The following is a 17,299-nucleotide window of genomic DNA, read 5'->3' as shown; positions in this document are numbered from 1 at the left end:
CTCCCCTCCCCCAATGCCCAGCACCATCCCGACAGTACCCTCGGGCCTGGGGGAGAGAAGAACCCAGAGAACAGGAAAGCGAAGGTTCTCACCCTTTTTCATTTTCCGTCACCAGCAGAGACACGACCTACACCAACATCTCCATGAACGACCCTGCACTTCCTGGAACGGCCAGTGCGTGTGCAGTACCACACGCCCAACTTTCCGCCGTGGGGGAGACAAGGCAACAGTGAAGATACCTGTAGAGGTTTCAAAGGCCTTTGCTACTAAATGGCAGCGTTTGAGAGGCTCCTCCCTCCAGCACCGGGATAACGAGGCAGCATTCACACTCTTGGAGAGAGCATTCGCTCTCTGAGACACTCTCCACAGAAGTGCTCACTTTCACTGCAGGGGAGGTCGGTCAAGTCCCATGCTCACCAACCTCATTAGCACAGCACAGGCGGCCAGATAGTATGCGGAGAGAGAGAGAGACACGTGGACTGACACACTGAGGAGCAGAGACAGGCTGGTTGGGGACAGAAATGAGCGCTGAAGTCACAGACCCACGGTGATGCACGGACACCCAGAGGAGTCACTCTGAGAAGGAACCACTCAAAAGGACCTACAAGAGTTAGGACACACCGGAGCTGAACCGCACATTAAACGTTCCATCGTTCCCCAAACTTAACCAACTTCGCATTAAAGCAGCAGCTACACTACTTAGGCACCTGGGGTGGGGGGGGGGATGATTTCATTGAATGGGCCAGGTTGTTGCAAACCTACTTCAAGCTCCTCCACTTAAAGAGACACCATATTTGCAATGCAGTCCTCTGCCACCTCCTTCACTGCCCCCCACCCCTGCATTTCTCTACCCACCCCTGGGGTTTTGAATTTGCACCCTCATAGCCCTTTTGGGGGTCGGCAATGGGTTGGGGGTCTGTTTAAAAGCTACCCTGGCCTCTCCTTTCCTGGCCTTTCCGGCAAATGCCCCCTGGCTCACCAGTGGGATTTAACCAGCAGGCCTGCAGCCCTGTGTGTGCAAGAGACTAGTCTCAAAAGGCCTGTGTCAGTCAAACGGTAATAAACTCTGTCACGTGAGAACCGGACTGGGGCATCTGCTTTACAAATTAGTTGGGGGGTCTGCACCCAGGTTAAGAAAAGAAGGCGTTTGTTAAGCCGGTTGGTTTGCTTTGTTTCTTGTAGTGCCTCCAAGGCATCTGGGTTTGGTTGACCAGTCATTCTTTTCGCTCCTCTCCCACCCCCAAACGGAGTAACTCTGAGCCCTCCCAGGTACCGCCAGACCGGCCATCCCACCGCCTGGGAGAGGGGGAGGACCGGAGGTGGCGTATTCCTCAGGGAGACCCTCGGCAAACTACGGGGTCCCTGAGTGACACGGGACTGAGAATCAGGAGTCCTCTAGCTTTGAGAGGAGTTGCCTTGAGCAGGTGACCTGACCTTGAAGAGCCCACCTTGTAGGGATAATGGAGAGACAAAAGGGAACTGACGAGCCCATGTATTAAGGGTCAGAACTGTGAGCGAGACAGAGGGATCCCTCGGGCGAGGGCACAAAGGAGAAAGAACAGACTCGTTCACTCAAGGGGCTGAGCAGCCGAGGGCTGCAGACTGGGTCCCTGAAACAACAGGAATGTTTGTCTCACGGGGCTGGGGCTCCAAGTCCAAGACCCAGGCATGAGCAGGAAAGGTTCCAGGCCTCTCTCTCCCCTCCACTGCTGATGGCCGTCTTCACACGGTCTCCCCTCGGTGAATGCCTGTCTCCAAACGGACCCCTTGTCAGGGACACCCGTCCCGCTGGTTAGGGCGCACCCTGATGACCTCATTTGAACTGCCTGCCTCTATAAAAACCCCGTCTGCAAATAAGGTCCCCTGCTGAGGTCCCCAGGGTCAGGTGTCCAAATGAGGTCCCCTGCTGAGGTCCTCAGGGTGAGGACTTACAAACGGAAATTTTAAGGGGCACAATTCAACCCATGAGGATTTATAAGAATGCTATAACTGGGACATGTAGGAACTTAGTGGGAAACTATAACAGAAAAAATATTTGTGTGTGTGGAGAGGGGGCATGGTGAGCAGAGGAGTGGAGGACCGTGGTGGTGAGCGGGGGGGGGCTTGAGGTGGGGGCCATCTGAGCTGAGCCCCGAAGGGTGAGTCAGAGCCAGGCCAGAGGCCCTGAGGAGCAGCTGTTGGGCGCCCAGGGCCCCTGGGCGCAGAAGCGAGAAACGGGGCAGCTAGTCTGAGCGACAGAGAGGAGGCCCCGTGTGCAAAGGGGGTGGGGCCAGGAGGAGACCCCTCATGAGGTGGGTATCAGGTGGGTGGATCGCCAAAAAGGCAGAAGCAGGTAACAGAAGGCCACGTGGTGTGTGACTGTATTTCTGTGACATGTCAGAAAAGGTGAAACTTTAGCAACAGGTGACGAGAGAGGACGGAAAGCAGAGGAGCCCCAGGGCACTGCGGGAATGAGGGAGCTCTGTGCCCTGACGGTGCTGGTGGCTGCGCTACTGCACGCAATGATCACAACTCAAAAAAGTGGGCACTTGGCACCGGTGACGTGTATCCGATGTAAATGATGGCTTCGTGCAAAAGGAGCACACGGATGCAGTCCGGCTCCTGTGGACCGTGGCTTAGGAAGTGGAGGTGGACGTGGTCACAGGAGGCGTGGCATTCTGAGTGACACAGGGTGGCGACAGCGAAGGTAGGAGGACTGGGAGGTGTGTTTTGCAGGTGGGACCCAGAAGAGTGACCGACGCACCTGACGAGGGGAATCTGGGGAGAGAAACCCTCAGGGAGGCGCCTAGGTTTTGTCTTAAGCAGATGAGCTGACGGTGGTCCCACAGCACACACCGGCTGTGAAGTCTCCACCAAAAGTCATTGTCATTTCGGAGTCCCCTCCCTCCCTGGGTAGAGGACACCAAGGAACAGTCCCCTCTCTGTCCTGTCCCTCGGGGACTAAGGAGGCAGAGGCAGGGGCTCCCAGCCGCAGGGGCCTGAGAATCACCTGGGAGGCGTGTCCACAGACTCCGGCCCTCCTTTCCCCGAACGTGACTCGGGACCCCAGGGTGGCACAGAGGACCTGGTAATGGGAGGAACCAGACAACCACCCCAGGCCCGTGGGAGCAGTAACCTGAGGGCTGGGAGGGAGGGCACAGCGGCCGCTGTCCCGCCGCAATCAGACGCAGGCTCGTCTCCACCCGAAGCCATGGGGCCGGGGGGCTTTGAGCCCGGAGGCCTCTCTGCACTGGTCTCGCCACGCTGAGCCAAGTGCTCGGTGTCGCCTACTGAGAACGCACAGGCTGCCTGTGGGGGGCTCGGGGGTTCTCCAAGGGCCGGGCTTCTGCCCCCAGGGGCCATCAGAGCGGGGCCCCGAGTGTGAGGCCGCAGCTCAGCCTGCCCACCCGCCCCAGGCCCACCCGCCCCGGCCTTGGCTGTGAAGACCACGCACGCCCGAACGACCTTCGCTGCCCCCGACGGCCAACGCCACATCATCCGGGTGGGAGGTTTTATTATGCTTTACGACCATGGACACAGAGGAAGGCGGCTTGCACGGCAAACACCGGAGACAGAAGAATCCACCGGGCGGCACCCACCCCGCCCTGGCAGCCTCCTCCATGAGTCTCCCCGGGACGGTTCCTGCGTCCTTCCTCTGCGAATTCAGGTGCTCGGAGAGGCAGCACGTCAAGCAGCAGGGACCATCGGCAGCGTGGAAGCGGGAGGGTCACCGTGAGAAACGACGCATGGCAAACACACTACAGGAAACCTCTCCTACTGCGTGATGATGTTGGGTGGAAGAGCGCGCCCGGGCTCACCGTCCGTCCCCCCCGTGGTCCCCGGGGCGCTGGTCATACGGGGCCCTCGGTGATCCCCTCCAGAGGCAGGGTGGGTGCGGTGTCGGCCGGCGAGCCCTCCTCTTTCTTCAGCGAGGCCGGGACACGGAGGCTGACGTAGGGCTTGTGACAGGCCGTGTTGGCCAGCGGCGGGTAGTGCTGTCGGTAGCAAATGTACGCGAAAATGAGGCCGATGACTCCGCCCACAAAGGAATCTAGGCAGGAAGGAGGAAACAGGGGAGAAACGGGTTACGACTCATTCAAACGTGGCCAGAAAGCTCTTTCCCCACCTGCTCCGGAGACTGGCTCGATTATTGGGGCCCCGGACAGGCTGAAGGAAAGAGAAACCACGCTGGAGGTACAAATTCTGGTGGCCCCTGCAAACTTTTCTAGAACTCGGTAAACATCCCTTTGCAAGGTGTCCTTGATTCCTTCTTCTCTTTGCCTCCTTACTCTGCACCCGGGCATCGCACGAGCTCAGGTTCGCATTGTTGATTTTTAAAAGCAATTCTGCATTCTGCAAGAGGGATCCCAGCCGCGTCTGTAGGATCTGCCTACCGTGGAGGGCTGGAATGCCTTTTTCTTCAGCAAGCTCCCGCCAGAGTCCTGCAACATTGCAGGGGCGCCAGCGAGACCCAGCGGGCTTGCCAGTGTCCGCCGGGCGGACAGTGATTCCCAGGAAGAAATGAACCTTCGGAGTCACAAAGTGAATGAAACGTTTTATGATGCACCAGCACTGGCAAACTCAACAGACAGCTGGTGGGGGAGGCCCAGCCCCTCCGACAAGCTGCAGGCCCCTCAGGTAGGAGGGGCACGTGTCGGTGGAACAGGCCCCTCCACGTGGGGTGGCCCCTGGCCAACGCCGGCATTTGGCGGGTGCCTGATAGGGACCCTGCCGGAGCAGCAGGACCAACAGCTCTCCTCGAGTGTGTGTGTGCACACACGTGCAAACACGTGCACACTTTTAACTGTGTCTGCAGATTATTCTTCCCCAAAAGAGCTTAACACAACGGAATCCTTCCCCTAACCACAGAGCACTTTGAACTCTTTTGTGAAGGTCACCATCATGCAGAACTGCCCTTCTCCATCTGGGGGTCTCCGCTTCCACAGTTACCACGGTGGATCGCACACACCTGCATCGACGGGCAGCATCGGCCCCCTTTCACAGAAGCTGCTCAGGCTCAGAGAGGCCAGTGGAGCTCTGCACACACACGCCCCTCGTTAATGACATCACGGACTTGAACTCTGGGGTCCTGACTCTGCACCTGTGCTGCTCGGGGGGGCTGTGCTTGCTCCCTGGCAGGTTCACTCCGGCGTTCTGTGTCCAGTTGTCAGCGGGCAGTGGGCCGTGACTAACAGTCCATCCCCCTGGGTCCCCTCCCCCCATCGGTGCTCGGGGGTGAAGCCCCCAGACACCACCCGGTAAGCAGCACACTGCGTGCGACCCTCAGTTTACGTCACAGGCGGATTCTCCTCGGTCTCCTGCAGGGGTCGGGGGGTGGGGGTCCAGGGGATGTATCTTTCAAGAAAACAAACTGCTTAACGCTTAGATCTTCGCACCTCACTTCCTATCGTTTTTTCAAAGCCTGTTCTAGGTGTCCTGGCTCCACCTAGATATATTGGGATAATTTTTGAAGAAGGGAAAATATTTTGGTATTTTATCATCTGTTGAAGAATTGTTTCTACTGTCAGTATTTTTACTAGGCTAATGGTAAAAAAAATATAAAGTTCTGTAACAAAGAGCTCTAATCTCTTTTAAATAAATTGAGCAGTTTAGTGTGTGTAATTTCACTTATGTGCGGAGGTCAAGAATACGGGCACTGCTGGGAGGGCGGCACGAGGGCCCACGGGGTGCCCAGGCGCTGCTCAGGCGGGTGGCGGGTGGACACAGTGGCTGATGATGGGCTTTTTTTAAGTGCAAACCAATGAGGTCATTCTCCTGATTAAAATCATCCCCCGTGTTCTTCGGGAAGTGACCACCAGGTCCCTGTGGCCTTCAAGGCCACCCACAGGCCTGGTCCCCCTACGCTGCAGCCCTGTGCCCTCTCTCCCACTGCTACAGCCGCTGCCGTCCCTCCCGCTTCTCCCACACGCCTGCTCCCCCATTCTTCCTCTTCCTACAAACCCTGTTTCCGCCCTGGGAGTCTCCTCCTTTCACTGCCTCCCCTGTCCAATTTCTACTCGTCCTTCGGAGCTCAGCTCAACACCATCGTGCAACAAGGCCTCGCCTGGGCTCCGGACGGGACCACGCCTCCCGGGTGTGCAGGTTAATTGCTCCTTCTGCACCCCACATGCAGTCAGAACGAAAAGCAATGACAAACCGCCACTGTCTCATGTTTAAGGTTGGGCTCCAAACTCCATGAGTGCAGGGGCGGCATCTGTCTGGTTGGCAGCAGATACGTCAACGTCTGGAACACTTTCTTCACGCAGCACTAAGGTGGCCGAGGGAAACGGATGAATGGACACGTGCTCGGTGATTGGCTGCTGGTCCGCGTGTGTCCCTGCAGGGGCCCGTCTCGCCTCCCTGGGCCCCAGCTGCCTCATCAGCAACACAAGAGCATCCAACAACTGCGTGGAGAGTTAGAGGCCTTCCCACGCGAGGGTGCCAGGAGTCTGACCCCCAGGCTCAGCCTACGGAGACCAAGCAAATTATAGGGAAACTCTGCCAAGGCATATGTAGGAAGCAGGTCATATCCTCAGTGGGGATAAAAACATCACTTAGAAGCGAAAGTCATTCTGACGGACCAAAGGAAGAGCCTGAATAATTGTGGCCACTTTCCTCTCCACAGCTGCTCACACACAGCGAGACGGTGCGGCCTGCATCCGGCAGAAAGGGGAGGAAGACACATCGGGGCGTGCTTGGCCGAAGCGGAAGACCACCTGGGAGACACCGAAGCCCACCCGCGCTCCCAGGACCGGCACCTGGGGCTGAGGGGGAGGAAGAGACGTTCCTCCACCCTCCTAGGTTCTTCCGGCTGCTCGAACAATAAGTCAGCATGGTAGATTGATCAGAGAAAATGACCGCATTTAATTGCACGGGTACATACAGGAAACCCACGTGCATGAGTGTCAGAGGCTCCCCAGACACGGCGGGTTCAGGGACACGCAGGTGCAATGAGGCCCGTACGACACCCTGAGCTGAGGGCGAGGCAAGGCGCCCTGGCCTTCGCAGCAGCAGGGGGGCGGGGGGGAGGGGGACTCACAAGACGACAGGAAGAGCAGACAACCGGTGATGGGTGTTTGCCTGACACGCGGGTAAGTGGTAAAAGGGACTTCTGGTGATCACTCACGTGACGGGCAAGGTCCTGGCTATAGACTCGTCAAGGCAGTTGAGGCGCCACAGGTCCTCCTGAATGTGCAGGGTCCTGATCGCCTTCAACTCAAAACAGTCCACGTGTGAAGGTGTCACCTCTTAGGGAGGCTCGTTCTGAGCCCCTTTAGGGCCCTGACAAGGTACCCAGGAGCCCTTTCCCCTCCACCTGAGACCCTCTAGGCAGAGGACCCTCAGGCAGAGGCAGCGCAGCCCCCACAGGGGCAAGTCGCTGCCCCCATGTGGCTCGGTGTCCCGGCTCCCGGGCAGGGACCCAGTGTCTGCCCACTGAGCTGTGAGGGCGGCTTAACGGGGCTGCTCTTCTGAAGACCACGCCACAGGGAGTGCCACAAAATAGAACAGTGTCTGGAACACAGGGCGCCCACCACTGCTCTTCTTACTCTACTCCTTTCCAGAACTGCTGGGAGCTTCCAGATCTTTCCCCATCCTTCACCTCACGCCGGTCTAGAGTTCTAGTCTCTTCAGGATGGCCAAACTTCATGGCACTTTAAATACACTTCTAATGACCTTAAAAAATACTCGTCACCCAGGAAATGGAAAAATAACATGTACGGTAATTTCCTGAGTGGGGTCTCCAGGGGTAACCAATGTGACTGAGTCAAGTTCCTCAAATGGAGCAGCTCTTCATGTAGCCCGTGGCCAGTAGCCTTGTCTAGTTCAAGGTCTCAGACTTGCACGATTGTTTTGTTCTTCCCCCAGCCACAGGGAACAGCCCCATGGGGTGTTATTTTTACCGCCATCCGACACGATCCCCAGCACCAGCACGTGAGCCATTGACTACCACACAGACCAAACGGCAAATTTACAAACACGGCCGCTCGACTTCCTGTTTTCTGTGACACCGCGTTTCATCAGCTGCATCACTGACCAAGACACCAGCTCGTCCCAAGGGCACGTTCCCCAGGACGACTGATGGGGCAGCAGGCAGGGGCACAGCCATGCCTGTGGAGGCGGTTTTCCCGTTCAGTGGGATGCGTGACAGGTGGGAACTCAGGTACCGTCCGAGTTTTCAGGAGTAACCAGGGCACTGAAAGGTCTAGCTGAGCTGCCTTCTCAGCAAAGTCGTTCGGGGCTTTGTCTATTGCCAAGGTGGTGAACGAGACCCAAGTGACCACTTACGTTATGTGGGGGGACCGTCACCAAGAACCTCGAATGGGCTGCTGTTCCTGACGGACTGGCAGGCTCGTCCTGCAGGGCGTGTGCTGGCGGCACAGCGGGCCGAGGACGAGCAGAGTCCAACCAGAGGGAAAACCCTCTTGGGACTGACTTCGCCCCGCACAGGGCGGCATGGGGCGGCATGGGGCTGGGGGATTCGGAAGGGGAATACGTGGGCCTCAGTGTCCCCAGCGTACAAAACACGGCAGGCTCCTTACCCAGCACGGATGTCATCTAGTCGTCACACACATGCACTGCATGGTGTCAGGTGTGCTGCCCGGGCCTGAACAAAACAGACAAGCTCACGGTCCTAAACAGTGGCGGCCTTATCGCTGAGCTGCAGCTGTGACCCTGGCCATGAAGGGGAAGCACGGGTCTCTGAGGGCACAGTGACCCCCTGGAGTGACCCGGCTGGTCCGGACCGGGGGCGGTCCAATGAGGACGTCACCCACCGGCTAGCCCTGCAAGGGGGCAGGTGTGACCGGGGGAGTTGAGAAGGGGAGGCAGGGAGAGCACCTGCAGTCTCCCAGGCAGAAGAAGAGGAGGCCTGGCAAACTCCAGAAGCTGCGGGAAGGCCCATCTCTTCTTACCCTAGGGGTGGTGTCTGCCGGCGTGTACTTGACCAGGCTGCTGGTGTGGGCCAGAGAGGAGGGTCTTCCCTAGCCCTTTAGGGCTCTGCTGAACCTCAGCATGAGCCAGGGCCCCCCTGGCTTTCTGGGTGACTGTCTGTGTGTCTTTTTTAACCTCACACCCACCACTCAATGTTGCCCCACCCCCCACTGCCTCATTCGTCTCGGTTTCTCCAGAGCCCAGCAGCGGTGGCTCGGGAAGGGTCTGCGGAACTGAGGTGCACTGAACAAGGTCCACACGACGCACTGAAGAGGCGACACCACCAGCTATGACAGGCAATGCCTTGTGGGACCCCATGGATGCGCGACGCCCAGAACAGGCCAACCCGGAGGGAAGGGAAGCGTCACTACCAGGCGCCGGGAAGCCTGGGAATGGGTTTCTTTCGGTGGCAATACAAACGTTCTGGAGTCAGTAGTGACGGTTGAACAACTCTGACATACTAAACCATCACTAAATGGCACACTTTAAAAGGGAGGATTTGTGAATTATGAGTTATGATTATATCTCAACAAAGGTATTAAAAGGGGTTGGAGGAACCGATACCAGTGGGTTCTGATGGTGGTACCACCAAAGTCTAGCCTTTGAATCAGGCAACCGGGATTGGGATCTTTACCTATAAAGTGGGCATGACCCCACGCCCTTATCATGAGGTTCAAGGACAGGAGAGGACCTCGCGGGGTCTGGCGCACTAGGTAAGGCGCTGGCTGCGCTCACCTGTTCTGGTGCAAGCAAGCAGACACGCTTCCGAAGATGTGCTGTCAAGCCCGGAGGAGCACATCCTGCCCTGTCGCCATGGCAACATCCAACATCACTGAGCTGGCTGACTTGGGACCTCGTATGGCTTGGGTTCCATGACCCGAGATACTAGGGTAAAAATCACTCTGGCAAATTCGATAATCTCACGTGATCATTTATGTTCGTTTTATTCTGTTACTGGTAAAGCTTCCTGATTCCGTGACTTTGAGTTTGTTTAAAAGGACTAACACAGCACGGAGCATCCACGGTCTGGTGCCCTGGTGCCCTGCAAGCCGGAAGGCGGCTGCCATGTCTGTCTCCAATGCCATGCCTCCAGCCCAGGGCGTGCCTGGCACACGGGCACAAGAGGATGGATGGAAGAAAGGATGGGTGTACACATGGATGGATGTTTCAAGTGTAATTTCGGTTCATTTTGAAAGGGAAAGAACTTGCAGAGAATAAGGTTGATTTTTTGTAAAACCAGTATAAAGAAAAATCAGTGCTCATAGAGAGGGACGTGATTCATTCATTCACTCAGCACGTATTTACTAACCTCTGTTGTGAGTTGAACTGGGTCCCCCCCAAAGACATGCTGACATGCTCACCCCTACCCCCTCAGAATCAGAGGTTGGAATCACGCTGCCAGGAGCCAAGCGACATCTGGGGCCACTAGGAGCTCGAAGGGGCAAGGAAGGAGGTGTCACAGGGAGTCAGTGTGGCATTTCTGACTTCCGGCCTCCAGAACCATGAGACGACTTCCACTGCCCCAAGCCACTCGGTTTGTGGAACTTGGTTACAGCGGCCCTGGGGAGGGGGAGTCGCAGGGGACCGCGGCAGAGGAGTGGCACACGCTGGCGCACGATTTAACAGCACACTCAGGCCGTGGTGGGAGGGGCAGAGGAGGAAGGAGGGAGACTGGCAGGGAGGGATCTATCGGCAATGATCCAGGCAACAAATGGTGGTGGTTTGGGCTGGTGTGGGAAGAGGAAGTCGGATTTTGGAAATACTTTGAACGCACGGCCAAGAGGAGAAACCAGAGAAAACCCTGGAAAGCAGAGGCGAGGATGCGCTGGGGTGAAATGAAGCAAGGCTGTCCGCAGAACTTGGCCGTGGCCATGATAATGGACAGAACAAGGCGTCCGAGATGATGCCTGCTTCCCGGATATGAACATGCAACTGAGAAACCATATCACTGCATAAGAGGTGCCTCCAATTAGGCACAGTGGCTTAGATTGAAATTGAAACGGAGTCATAAAAAGCTCATAATGGTGACTAAAGTCCACAGGGAGAGGCCTCGGGTTTTGCAGATGCCCGCGGGGTTCCACATGGATTCTCATCATGATGGATGGCCCCTGCCCACGGCCACTGGGCAGTTCAGTCTACCAGAGAAAAGCAACTTATTTATCTCAATCAGGCAGCCTGCCTCGAACACCCACCTACGCGGCAGTCAGAGGCCTCACGGCCTGTCCCTTCTCTGAGCTGGAGGCCCGGAGGCCTCCCTGATGACTCCCTTAATGAACGAGTGTTGCGTGAACACAGTGTCCCACACCTGGCACAGTGCTGCTTCTGAACGAGCAATAAGCAAAGGACAGAGCTGAGGTGCGTGTAGCTCCGGGTTTTGCGACCTCAGGGGCGAACCTCTGGGCCCGGATGACGCTGCGCTGCGGGGGAGGCGCTCGCTGCCTGGCGTGTGTTTAGCAGCATCCCCGGGCTGCACCCACCGGGGATGCAGGCACGTCCACTCCCAGTTGCGCAAACCAGACAGATGTCTCCAGACATCGCTAAACGCCCCCTGGGAGGCACAGTCTTCCCCGCCCCAGTTGAGGCCACGGGAGTAGGCAGTGACAGACGACCTCTTGAAAGGGGAATTCAGGTAAAATGAACCTGACTTAGAGCATCTAAGGAAAGGCAGTAAAGCATCTAGAGAAAGACACCCCCTCTCGTGGCTGAGTCGGGGGGACAAGCTGAACAGAGGATGGCACAGCTGACCTGGCACTTGAGCCACATCGATGACCTGCACCAGCCAACGCGCCTTCAGTTCTGGCTGCAGAAGTCAACTGTGACGCGGTGCTTCTTCCCCCGCAGGCCCAGGTACGGCCCTAAACATTACTGAACACGAGTTCCCTCGCTTTGCTCCCCATCAGCCCACGGGGCGTTCATCATCTCCCTCTTCTGCACCCCGTTCCTTCCTGTGCCAGATGGAGGGGACGGATCTGATGCTGTAGTGCCAGCAGGCCTCGGGGACACCAGCTGCGTAATGGGTCCACCAAGAACTCTCCTTCAGTCTCTCGTCCTGTGCCAGCCACAGCCAGGTGACAGCAACAAAGCTGGTGGGACCAGGAGTATCCTGGAGAGGCCAACCTTACGTCTCAGGATTTCAGGACAAAATCACTACACAAAGGCTCTTACTGCCTTCCGAGAGCAAGCAGAAATCTATCCAATCCTGAAACCCTTCCTCATTTCTCAAACCCAGAGTGGCCGAGCAGCAGTGAAAACCAGGATGCCCAGCTTTACTACTAGACCGTGCTCTGCAAACCACTGCCTCTCAATCAGCTGCTTGGGCCACACAGCACAATTCCGGCCCTGCTTTAGAAACAGGGCACTAGAGAACGACAGTACCGATTTTCATTCACAAGGTACATTCAGATCCACTGGCGCCTTCGGTCTGTGAACAGCTCTATGGGATGTTTGGGAGGGGCCGCTCCCCGGCTGCCCCCCTGATCAGGAGGAGGAGCCACCGTTCACAAGGGAGAAATGAGAAGCAGTCCACAAAACACGGGGTAGCCCGTGGCATTCTTCATGGGGAAATGCCCCAGTCATATAGATGATGATTTTGTTGGAAAATATTCCCAGTTCTGAGGCTGCGACGGTATGCCCCTGGGCTGGTGGCTCAGCGATCGGCTCCCTGCTTCCCTCGCATGATGCGACTTCATATTACCTGGGACTTAATCCAAGTCACTGATGGAAGCAGAGAACAAGGGAGGGCTCAGGGCCCAGCTGGTGGCCCTCTGCTGACCGCCCCTATCATGCACCCACCTGGCCAGACCACGCATTAGCCTCTCTTTCTCCTGCATCCTCCACCCCCTTCACCCGCAACCCCAGGTCAAAGCTACTGCTGGAGGCTCGGCAGGCCCAGAGCATGAGCTCCAGGAAAGTAAAGGGTGGAGCCGAGGCCAGGGGAAGAGCAGGAGAAGCTAGGGAGGTGCTGGGAGGAGCAAGAGGTCCCCGGAAAGGATGGGGTGAAGGCACCCCCAGCTAGGAGTTGCCCTCGCCTGTCTCACTACCACTAGGACAAACACCTGGGAACAGGTGAGCAGAGGGCAGTCCCACGAGGCACTGGGCTGCAGACGCTGAGAAAGAGAGAGGAGGGGAGCAGTGCCCCGTGGCAGAGCAGGAAGGAAGGGGCGGTGCAGGCCGAGAACTAATCGTGAAAGGCCATTGGTCCAGGGGAGCTGGATTTGGGCACACCGCATTCGGTCTGTTTGCTCGAAGCCAATCCAGTGCAGCTCCTCGCCAGTGCCTCTCGGACTTCACCAGAGGCAACAGACCTGCTGGCTGGTAATGTGGGCTCCTGGCCAGCGTTCCAGACCCACCCCCGGGAGCTCGACTCCTGACTCAGGGCCCCCTGATCAAGGTGGGCTGAGGACTGCCCTTTAGGAGAGCCAGCCTGAACCCCGTGCTCCCAGGCCACACGTCCTGGGGCACCGCCTCTGCCTCTGTTTGAGGCAGCAGCTGATCTGCAGAGGCTCACCGCACGGCTTAGTTTTATTCCAGGAGCAAGCCCCTCCCCTGTGTTGTGGCATCTGACTGACTACATATCGGTCAGCCGCCCCCACCTTGCAGCGGCTGCTAAGAACACTGCTGGCACGGATCCCCGGGCTGAACGCGTGCTTTGGAATCACATCCACGGGGACAAACGTGTCCTCGTGGAATGGATCTGAGTCACAAAAGGAGCCAAAACCACATGGCACCAAGTCAAAGGACTGAGGCAAATGACCCAGCAGGGACGTCACACTGGGGTCCAAGGCCAAGGGCCACCATCCTGGCAGGACTTGAGCAGTCCCTTGAGCTTAAAGGAGGAAAAACTCCAATTCCATCCCCAGCAAGGGCCAGAACTCACTCGAACAGGTGTATTTTCTTCAACACGATGCCCCTCGGTCACTCAGCCTACTCTGGTCTCTGACGGCAGGCACTTACCTCTCCCCAGGTGGGTGCCCGCCTCCTCCCACCCCTGCAGGAGACCGGCAGGGGCTCACCTTGCCAGTGGTGCTTGTAGTCGCACATGCGGGACAGGGCGATCATCATGGCGCAGTACAGCGGCAGGATGGCGGCGCACAGCCTCCAGCTCTTCCCCCGGCCGCTCTCGGTGAAGCAGTGCAGCTTGCCGGCCAAGTAGAATGTCGTGAAGCCGAGGCCGGAAAAGGCAACTGCCAAAGAGAGACAGCAGGTGTTACTCTGGCAGGTGGCGAGCAGCAGGGACGCAGAGCATCCCCGGCGTGCTGTCTGCCACCGTGCACAGCCCCGGGCACAGGACCGCACTGGCACCAGGCACCGTCTCAGCAATCTGTGCTCCTGCTAGAACCACCCTGGTACGGAACTTTCAGCCACGAGAATGACCTTCCAGGCTTGCAGGGGGTCAACATCCGTTCTATTTCATTCATTCATTCGTTCGTTTGTTCGTTCATTCATTTAGCAGTAACATAATGGGTATCTGTCATATGTCAGACAGGCACTACTCCAATATTCAGGTGTGGGGAATAAAAAGAGACATCAGGTGCTTGTGTCTGGTCTCAAAGCGCTCACAGTCAGGTTGAAGGTCATGGCCACGCTAACAGACAATTTCAACATCACGCATTGAGTTCTGGAGTATACACAGAACAAAAGACTGAAATGGTGACTTAGATTTGAAGGGCAGGGAAAGGAAGGGGTTTTGGGCTTGCTGGCATTCATTAAGATGGGACCGGAAAATGCTACGGAGGAGTGAGTTTGATGGAGAAGCCAGTGATGTCTAATTCCTTGTTTGCACTCTTAGAAGTCATGGTTATTGATTTTTACTATTCAAAGATAACTTTCGGCTGTGCTAAATCCACTGTCCAAAGTGTGGAGTTGGGTGTAGCCTACATAAACCCCAAGCTTTTCATCCAATCTGGTTTAAAACACGGAAGTCAGTGAGATTGCAAGTGGGTCTTCTGCGGGCTTAGAACTACGGTCCTCAGCCCCGGCTACACATGGAGTCACTTTAAAGCCTGGAAGCTTTAAAAAAATACCTCTAGCCAGAGCCCATTGCTAGACATTCTGTTTGCTCTGCTCTACTGGTCTGGAGTGGGCCCTGGTGTGTGTGTGCACACCTGTGTGCACACGTGTGCATGTAAATATGTGTGTGTGCGTGCATATGTGTATGAACTCTAATGGCATCCAAGATTGAGCTCAGATACTTTTGTTGAAGGCAGGTGCTATAGCTCCCTCCTTCTCTGGACACTGGCCAATCAAAACTTCCCTCTTGATTAGACAAAGACTGCTGAGGGGCAGAGCTCCTAGGTGTCCAGCTCACACTGCGACTTGGTGGAACAGGTCTTCCGAAAAGGGAGTCCCCAGGTATGAACACAAGCGTGTAACAAATACCAGCAACCGAATGAGACAAGGCAACAGAGAGGTGTTTTTTTCTTTTAAAAACAATATTAAACCAGGTTTATCCCAAGAATAAAAATAAAGCACTTAAATACTTTTAAATAATAGCACTCAAATAAACAGCACAGCAGTGCCAACATATATTGAATATTCTGTTTAAACTCAAACAACTTATATGTACAACCCATGGACATGAACTAAGGGGGGATTGCTGGAGGGTTGGGGGGGAAGGATGGAAGGGGCATGAAGGGGGGAAACTGGGAAAACTGTAATAGCATAATCAATAGAAACACTTTAAAAAATAAATAAGTGTATCAAAAAATAAAAAATAATAAAGGAAGAATACGCATTGCCAGGCCATTTGCTTTGATGAAGGCTATTGAATGATATTTGCAAAGTGGCCCCACTGGGCCAGCATCCTAACCAGCACTTCCGGTTCTTAATTTCCGGTCCTCACCCGCTTTCCTGTGTCCCTGCCATTCACTGACCCTCTCCCTTGAAGCATCAGAGTCGGGCGGGTGCGGGCTGGACAGCTGGCTTCGGTGGGCACTGGCCTCATCCTGACTCTCATGGGAAGGGAAATGGACTCCATTCCAATCAGACAGCCTAGCAAGTCTATCCACCTGATCACGCAAAGGTGGGGCGCAGAAACGAACTGCCCTGGGGCTCTCCGGGGTCAGGGATGAGACTCCCCAAGATTCAGAGGGGAGGCAGCCCTGGGTGCTGCCAAACTGGCACCTCTTTGAAAAAGAAACAGAAAAAAAAGCAGTGAGTGACAGGTGGACATGGAGCAGAAATGTGTGTGTGCGTGTGTGTGCGTGCACACAAGCACAACGGCTGTGGACTTTCAGGTCCTGAGTGCACCAGCCAACACTGCCCGAGCCTCTGGGCCCACGCGGGACGTGGACAAGGAAGAGGCTGCTGAAAACCTCTGAGGTCAAGACCTGGGGCAGGTGGTTTGAGGCCAGACCCTCGATTCCTTCCTTGTCCACCAGGAACTGGACTTGAACCAGCTACCTGCGTGGTGGCAGAGGGCGTGGCTCATCCTTTACCAAACAGGCCAAGTGTATTCCCACCCACTCGGCGGGGCCCATACTGCAGGCCTCCAGAACGCAGAAGCATCTGCTTCTGTGAAAAGGAACTGGGATTCAAAGGCATTTTTAAAGGCCAAGTTCAGCAGCCTAGACTCTGAGGGCTTCCGGCAGCCGCTGGTCCTCTCCAGCACATTCGACGGGGCCCTGGGGCCGTACTTCTAAAGCAGCTCTATGCACCCTTATTGTTCTAGGTGACACGACAGGCCCCAAGTCCATGGAAAACCTGTGCTAGTCTCTTCCTCGCTGACATCTCTATAGCTACTGAGCCGGCGTAATGCCCTCTGGCAAAGGGCTTCGCAAGCACTTCTTTCTAGCCGGGGCAGGCGCGCTGGGTAGCGCAGGAGCGCGGTGCTCCTGCTTTTCCAAATACTGCCTGAAGAGGCATTAGGCGTGACCAAACTCTGCTGGATTCAGAGGATCCCGGTTTTTCCGCCACCTGCTCTCAGAGACGGGGGCAAGAAATGCTTTCCAACTCCAGCCAAACACCACTGTGTTCTCAAAGAAACATGCCCTTGAGCCTTGGCCAGTGTAGCTCAGTGGGTTGAACACGGGCTGTGAACCAAAGGGCTGCTGGTTCAATTCTCGGTCAGGGCACATGCCTGGGTTTCGGGCCAGGTCTCCAGTAGGGGGCGTGTGAGAGACAACCACGCACTGATATTTCTCTCTCTTTCTCCTTCTCTTCCCCTCTCTCTCAAAATAAGTAAATATTGGGGGAAAAAAGAAAGAAAGAAACATGCACTCGAGACACCGAGGGGCTGTAAAGCCTGGAGTGCTGGCGGGGAACAAGAGAGGTGATCGGGTCACCCAAGCGGCTGGCTTTCCCTTAGCCACAGCCCTTGCTTGCTCCCCCAGGATCAGAACAGAACTCTGCGTCCCCAGACGTCGGCAGGGCACTGAACATCTTAGAAGAC

General features: G+C 56.2%; 1 protein-coding gene across 2 annotated transcripts in view; it reads right to left on the bottom strand.

Moving 5' to 3' along the window:
* Nucleotides 1-3,476: 3,476 nt before the first annotated feature.
* The window catches only part of PLPP4 (phospholipid phosphatase 4), a 96,995-nt gene continuing 83,172 nt past the window's right edge, over nt 3,477-17,299 (bottom strand). For both annotated transcript variants that reach the window (XM_028513511.2, XM_036027396.1), the window contains exons 6-7: nt 13,923-14,093; nt 3,477-4,030 (exon numbers count right to left, since the gene is read on the bottom strand). In XM_028513511.2, coding sequence (XP_028369312.1) covers nt 3,831-4,030; nt 13,923-14,093 — 371 coding nt within the window. In that variant the 3' untranslated portion in view covers nt 3,477-3,830. The remainder of the gene's footprint in view (nt 4,031-13,922; nt 14,094-17,299) is intronic.

Source organism: Phyllostomus discolor, chromosome 5, assembly GCF_004126475.2.
Source record: "Phyllostomus discolor isolate MPI-MPIP mPhyDis1 chromosome 5, mPhyDis1.pri.v3, whole genome shotgun sequence".
Lineage (NCBI taxonomy): Eukaryota > Metazoa > Chordata > Mammalia > Chiroptera > Phyllostomidae > Phyllostomus > Phyllostomus discolor.
The sequence above is the reverse complement of the archived record's forward strand: the minus strand, read 5'-3'. Positions and strand labels throughout refer to the sequence as shown.